This window comes from Geospiza fortis, unplaced genomic scaffold (genome assembly GCF_000277835.1).
Source record: "Geospiza fortis unplaced genomic scaffold, GeoFor_1.0 scaffold229, whole genome shotgun sequence".
NCBI classification, from domain to species: Eukaryota; Metazoa; Chordata; class Aves; order Passeriformes; family Thraupidae; genus Geospiza; species Geospiza fortis.
The window spans coordinates 4,393,096-4,399,744 of NW_005054357.1; the positions used below are offsets into that span (position 1 = coordinate 4,393,096).

The following is a 6,649-nucleotide window of genomic DNA, read 5'->3' on the forward strand; positions in this document are numbered from 1 at the left end:
AAGTGTCATACTTCGATTATATCTGTTTTAGGGAACAGTTACATGGTCCAGCCAAGTGGCAGTTTGCAGATTGCCAGAGCAGCTGTGGAAGATGCTGGCACTTACATGTGTGTTGCTCAGAATCCAGCAGGCACTGCTCTGGGGAAAATCAAGCTGAAAGTTCAAGGTAAATCACCTTTTAAACTCTTTCTCTTGGTCCAAATACAATTCTGAGCTATAGAAAGGGACTTAGTGCTTTCCTGTTTGATGTGATGCTGAACAGTGCCCAGGAGGTTTATTCCCTTTAGTTCAATGTCTGTTTTAGGGCATGCTTTTACTATTAATTTCACCAAGAACTAAAGAGTTCCTTGCTTCTTACAGCATCTAATTCTTTCAGTAATTGTCTTTGTTCCTTTCAGTTCCTCCTGTTATCAAGACCCACGTGGAGGAATATGTTGTTGCCGTTGATCAGTCTGTCACTCTGCAGTGTGAGGCTGAAGGCTACCCTGGGCCAGAGATCAGCTGGCACAAGGATGGGCAGCAGATAACAGAGTCCATGAGAAGGAGAATGCTGAGCACAGGAGCTCTGCAGATCCTGTTTGTGCAGCCCGAGGACAGCGGCCGCTACACCTGCACCGCGGTGAATCCTGCGGGATCCAGCACCTCCAGCACAGAGCTGGCTGTGCACGGTAAGGAGCCCTTCCTGGCAGGATGGGGGGCACTGCAACAGCTGCTCCAGACAGGCTCAGGACTCCCCACCCCTGGAAGTGTCCAAGGCTGGGTTGGATGGGGCTTGGAACAACCTGGAATAGTCAAAGGTGTCCCTATGCACAGCAGGGAGTTGGAATGAGATGGCCTCTAAGGTCCTTTCCAGCCCAAACCATCCTGTGATTCCATGATAAATGAGACTGTAGGGAAATTATGTGTGTTACCAGTGTGACCACAGAAAGTAAGGAGCTAGGGGTGTACAGGGAGGAGTTCAGGAAAATTGTGCTACTTAATATAGGGGAGTGTTATTAAGTTGTAATATCAGCCAGTTGCTTGAATTTCGGCACACAGTCATTGATGGGAATGGACAATCCAGGAGGTCCAGGCAAAGGATTTCTTCAGTCCAGTGTTGTGCTTGGATAATACCCAGAGGAAATGTTTCTAATGACCTCTCCACAGTTCCACCCAGGATCCGCAGCACGGATACGCAGTACATGGTCACGGAGAGCTCCCAGGCCGTTCTGTCCTGTGTGGCTGAGGGGATCCCAGCACCAACAATTAACTGGAGGAAGGACAACATGCTGTTAAAAGACATAGTGGGAAAATACCAGACTGTGCCTGGTGGAGACCTCATTTTGGACAGTGTTGTGGTAAGCTCCCTGCATCTAAGCTATTACCGCACACATTTGATAGTGATAAGATCCCCTTCTGGGTTAGTCATTGTTTTATTTTGATTTCGTGTTCTTAATGTTCCAAAATAATTACAGAAGTTTCATTTTCCACTGGGGAGTAAAATCTGTGAAGAATTTGTAGTGATAAATCTTGAGGAAGGGTAAAAAGAAATGTTAGTCATCCTTCAAATACAGGGGAGTGGAAGAGCTCAGCTGAGCATTTCTGCTGAATGCTTGTTCCAAGATTTTCAAGATTATCTTACTGATACGAGTGGCATGTGCTGTAGGATATATCCCAGCTGCAGGATAATCCCAGCTGAAATTTCCCCACCATGTTTCCTTCCAGCCTGAAGACTCTGGTAGTTACACCTGCATTGCCACCAACGCTGCTGGGGAGGACATGCACACGGTCACCCTGACAGTTCACGTGCTCCCAGCTTTCACTGAACTGCCTGGAGACGTGGCCTTGACCAAAGGAGAACAGCTCAGGTTAACCTGCAAAGCAACTGGGGTACCCGTCCCCAGAATAACGTGGACTTTTAACAATAACATCATTCCAGGTGGGTCCCTGATGGCCATTTGGCTGCAGATTATTTTCCCCTGTACAACATTGCATTTTAGGGCAGGGAAGAAGAAAACTCCAGCTGTAATAAACTGTTAGTGATTGTGTGAGGAATGTCATTAGTGTTATGCAATCATGTAATTAAACTGCCTCTCAGACAGAGCTGTAGGGTGATTAAAAGATGATCCCTCTTCTGTAGCCAGTAATGTAGCACATTAAAAACCTTCCTATCTGATGGTATTTACTCAGTATCCAGCAACTGATGCTCGAAATCACGGGACAGCTGAAGTGAACAGGTGCATGTGGGCAAATGTCACAGCAATGACTTTCTGTGCATTCCTGGAGTGTCTCAGGGATGCACAAGACCCCATGGCTGTGCTGCTGAGAGTGCACAGATCCAAGCACTCTGTGAGCTGGGTACATTTCAATCCCTGGAATGACCCTTTCCCTGCTCTCCCTCCAGCACAGTACGATGATGTCAACGGGCACAGCGAGCTGCTCATCGAGAGGGTGTCCAAGGAGGACTCTGGGACGTATGTGTGCTCTGCAGAGAACACAGTGGGCTCCATCAAGGCCATTGGCTTTGTGTATGTCAAAGGTACATGAAATTCAGCAGTTGTGCTTGCTGCTGGACAGCTCCATGTAACAACTGGGTTTGGATAGTGGAGTTGGAATGGAACAGGTGGGAAGGGACCTTAAAACTCGTCCAGTGCCACCCCTGCCATGGGCAGGGGCACCTCCACTAGCCCAGGTTGCTCCAAGCCCCATCCAACCTGAGCTTGGACACTGCCAGGGATCCAGGGGCAGCCACAGCTTCTCTGGACAACCTGTTCCAGGGCCTCACCACCCTCACAGGGAAGAATTTCTCCACTTTGAGCCTGCTTGCTGACAGTTTAAAGCCATTCCCCCTAGTATATAATACCTTGTCAATGGCTAAATGGGAAAAATCTGAACAGGTTGAAATTGCCCCTTCAGAAAGTCAGAGGTGAGTGATCCCTGCCAGCAGTTCTCAATTAGGCACATTTTATTTTGGCTCTACTATTCCTCTGCCATGTCTTGTTTTTTAAGAGCCTCCAGTCTTCAAAGGGGATTATCACTCCAGCAGAATTGAACCCTTGGGTGGCAATGCCATGTTGAATTGTGAAGTCAGGGGAGATCCTCCTCCAACCATCCAGTGGAGCAGAAAAGGAGTAGGAGTTCAGATTAGTAACAGGATCCGACAGCTTGGGAATGGTTCCCTTGCTATCTATGGCACCGTGGTGAGTCCTGCCCCTGTACTGTGAGTGTCTGCTTTGAACTTGATTGATAAAGGTGTTCCTGATCATATTGGTTTGAAGGAGTCAGGCTAGACATTTATCCTTCTTTAACATTTTTAACATTTGTCACCTTTAACAAATGTTTTAATTCAGACTGGAATTAGCTTCAAATTATTGAGGCAAAAATCCCCATGGGGTCACAGTTCTTCCTGCCTGTCAGAAGGACTGAATTTGCATACTAATTGTTGGTGTGTGAGATCCTGGTCATGACCATTAAATGGGACCTTTGCTCCTAACCTTAAGAGAGCCTGGCTTCTACAGGTCAGCTGAAAAACAATTGCATTCTCCTTGTGCAAATCTCTTATTCCAAATCTAAATTCCTAATCTGAACAGCAAGACTCCTATTTCTCCCCATGTACTCATGTCTGTATTTTGAATTGGGATTAAAATTCTCTGCCAGGAGGGGCCTTGAAGACTGAGCCCCTGTTTTGTTCCTCAGAATGAAGATGCTGGTGACTACAAGTGCGTGGCGACCAATGACGTGGGTGTGGTGGAGCGCAGCCTGACACTGACCCTGCAGAGTAAGGCTCAAAGGGAGGCTTCTTGCCCCTTAAGGGAGTGAAAACTGCCTGTGGGGAGGTGCAGGCAGCTCCTGGGGGAGTGTTTCAGGTTGGGCACTGCCCTGGAGGTTTGGACTCATCTCCTCTTCCATAGAATCATAGAAGGGCTTGAGTTGGAAGAGACTTTAAAGATCACCTGCTGTGGGCAGGGATACCTTCCACTAGAGCTGGTTGGTCCTTGAACACTTCCAGGGATGAGGCAGCCAAGAGCTTCTCTGGGCATCTTTCATTATGAATATGTGAGAGTCTGGTCTAAGCTCAAAGAAGAGAGGGATGTAAAGGGTGGTTGAGCCTCATCACAGAAACCAGTGTGGAATGAACTGAACCACACTCTGAAAGGGCCTGTTTCTCTTAGTTCACTCAATACAACTGGAATAAACTAGACTCTCAAGTTATATGAGGTGAATCCTTATTCTCATTGACAATATTTTATTTTTAGCAAAAATAATACGTTAGAGTTTTTCTTTGCTAGTTGGGGTGATTTCTAAACATGCCTCTCCTACTGTAGCCTCAAGCATTGTGGGTCTGTTCCTTACCCCTCAGTTGTCTCTGGGCATGAATAATATCATCTTCCTATGGGTTTTATGAAAAACAACCCATTTTAGCAATAAAGAGCATGTGCTCTTATAGCTGGGCCTTAATCTCTGCTTTAGTCCTCAGATTGCTGCACGTTCAAACCAGCTAATTGTTGGCATTGTAACGTGTCTGTTTGGTGGCACCTGCGGACGCGGTTTAGTGGTGAACATCAGTGGTGGTGCTGGGTTGATGGCTGGACTTGGTGATCTGTTTTCCAACCTTAAGGAGTGTGTGTTTCTATTTAGCCAGCAGGGGATCAGCAATAATAATTTTAGTCAAAGTAAACTGACTGGGGATTTCTCTGCACTCACTTTAGTACTAAATCAATCAGACCTGTGCCCATGTGCTGTCACCCAGGGAACCCTTTCTCTTCAGGCCCCCCAGTGATCGCTGTGGAACCGGTGGGCACCGTGCTGGAGGCTGGTGCCACGGCGGTGCTGGACTGCCAGGCCAGGGGAGAGCCCCCTCCTGCCATCAGCTGGTCCCGCCAGGGCCAGCCCCTGCTGGACAGTGACAGAGTGACCCTGCTGCCCAACGGCTCCCTGCGCATCGCCGCGCTGCAGAGGGAGGACACCTCCCAGTACGAGTGTGTGGCCAGGAACCTCCTGGGCTCTGTCCTCGTCACAGTGCCCCTCACTGTGCAGGGTAAGTGCACAAAACAGCAGACTGACTTTGAAGCTGGTAGATGACAGCATTAATCTGGATCAAATGTGGTCAACGTTCATCTTGCCCATGTTTTATGGATGAGATGTTGGATCTTATTTTCTTTATAAGCATTAAGTCTAGGGTAAGCCTAGTCTGAAGTGTCAGTGGGGTTCTCTTTCATTAAATTTTATTCTATTATACTCATCCAGCTGGGAAAGGTAGAGGCTGTGAGGGGTAAGAAACAAAAATTATAATGAAAGGGTCTTGATCCAGATCCTGTCCTCAGAACATGTCATAACTGAACTGTGTCTCTAAAGAAAATAATTTATCAGCGTGTGCAGTAATTGTCTTTGAACTATGGTAAGAGATTTGTGCACAGTAATGATATGAAGTGAGGTGGATTTCCAGGGGTCAGGAGGTGCAGATTTCACTTCTCTGTGCCTGCCTAAGGGAGCTGCAGGCCCCGGCAGTGCCCAGCAGCATCCCTGCTCCCGTTGCAGTGCACGGCGGGTTCTCCAGCTGGCTGGAATGGCGAGCGTGCAGCGTCACCTGTGGCCAGGGAGTGCAGGAGCGCGTCCGGCAGTGCGACAGCCCCGTGCCGGCCAACGGGGGCCGCGGCTGCCCGGGGCCCCGCAGCGACCTGCGCAGCTGCCACCGCCAGCCCCGCCCAGGCACTGCTATCCCACACGGCTCTGGGTTGGAGGGACCCCAAAGCCCATCCAGTGCCACCCCTGCCATGGGCAGGGACACTTTCCACTGTCCCAGGTTGCTGCAAGCCCTGTCCAACCTGGCCTTGGGCACTGCCAGGGATCCAGGGGCAGCCACAGCTTCTCTGGGCACCCTGTGCCAGGGCCTCCCCACCCTCACAGAGAACAATTCCTCCCAAATACCTAATGTAAATATCTCCTCTTCTAATTTAAAACCTTTCCCCTGTGTCCTATTGCTGTCTGCCCATCTAAGTCTCCCTCCCTCTATTTTGTAAACGCTGTTTAAGTACTGCAAAGGCACAATGAATTGACCCTTTTAATGTGCCTTGCATTAAGTTCCCAAACAATGGACTTTTATCACCATGGATCTTGATGGCAGATTAATTTTTCTAAGTAGTTGTAATCAATTTTGGAAGGAAAGAAGAAATTTCAATAAATATTGCAAAAATATTATTTAATGAAAACTGGGCTTTTTCTGGTTCTTAGTGGACGGGAGCTGGTCGGAGTGGGGGCTGTGGGAAGAGTGTTCAAGGAGCTGTGGCCAAGGGAACAGGACAAGGAGCAGGACCTGCAGTAACCCCCCAGCTCAGCACGGAGGGAAGCCCTGTGAGGGCAGCGCTCTGGAGTCAGTCATGTGCAACCTTAGGCCTTGCCCAGGTAAGAGAAGAGTAATTTAATCTTATTTGCACGAGGGGCTTCACATACAGGTCTGTTTGTTTCTCTAAACCCAAATTATCTCAGCTTATTTTTAGTTGCTCTTTTTTTTTTTTTTTAATTGAATGGCACGAACTCTTGAAAACAGGAATCTGGGGCAGTGTGTGGGATCAGGGATATCCGGGCTGTGTGTCTGTTCTGGGGCAGTGTGTGGGATCAGGGATATCCGGGCTGTGTGCCCGTTCTGGGGCAGTGTGTGGGATCAGGGATA

At 48.5% G+C, this 6,649-nt stretch overlaps 1 protein-coding gene across 1 annotated transcript in view; it reads left to right on the forward strand.

Moving 5' to 3' along the window:
- Positions 1-6,649, forward strand: part of HMCN1 (hemicentin 1) — a gene marked incomplete at its 5' end in the record, with an annotated part of 164,443 nt that overhangs the window by 141,158 nt on the left and 16,636 nt on the right. The window contains 10 exons of the mRNA XM_031059162.1: positions 32-166; positions 399-668; positions 1,147-1,337; positions 1,705-1,918; positions 2,384-2,518; positions 2,989-3,179; positions 3,676-3,757; positions 4,748-5,017; positions 5,518-5,688; positions 6,211-6,381. Of these exons, the coding sequence (XP_030915022.1) occupies positions 32-166; positions 399-668; positions 1,147-1,337; positions 1,705-1,918; positions 2,384-2,518; positions 2,989-3,179; positions 3,676-3,757; positions 4,748-5,017; positions 5,518-5,688; positions 6,211-6,381 (1,830 nt within the window). The remainder of the gene's footprint in view (positions 1-31; positions 167-398; positions 669-1,146; positions 1,338-1,704; positions 1,919-2,383; positions 2,519-2,988; positions 3,180-3,675; positions 3,758-4,747; positions 5,018-5,517; positions 5,689-6,210; positions 6,382-6,649) is intronic.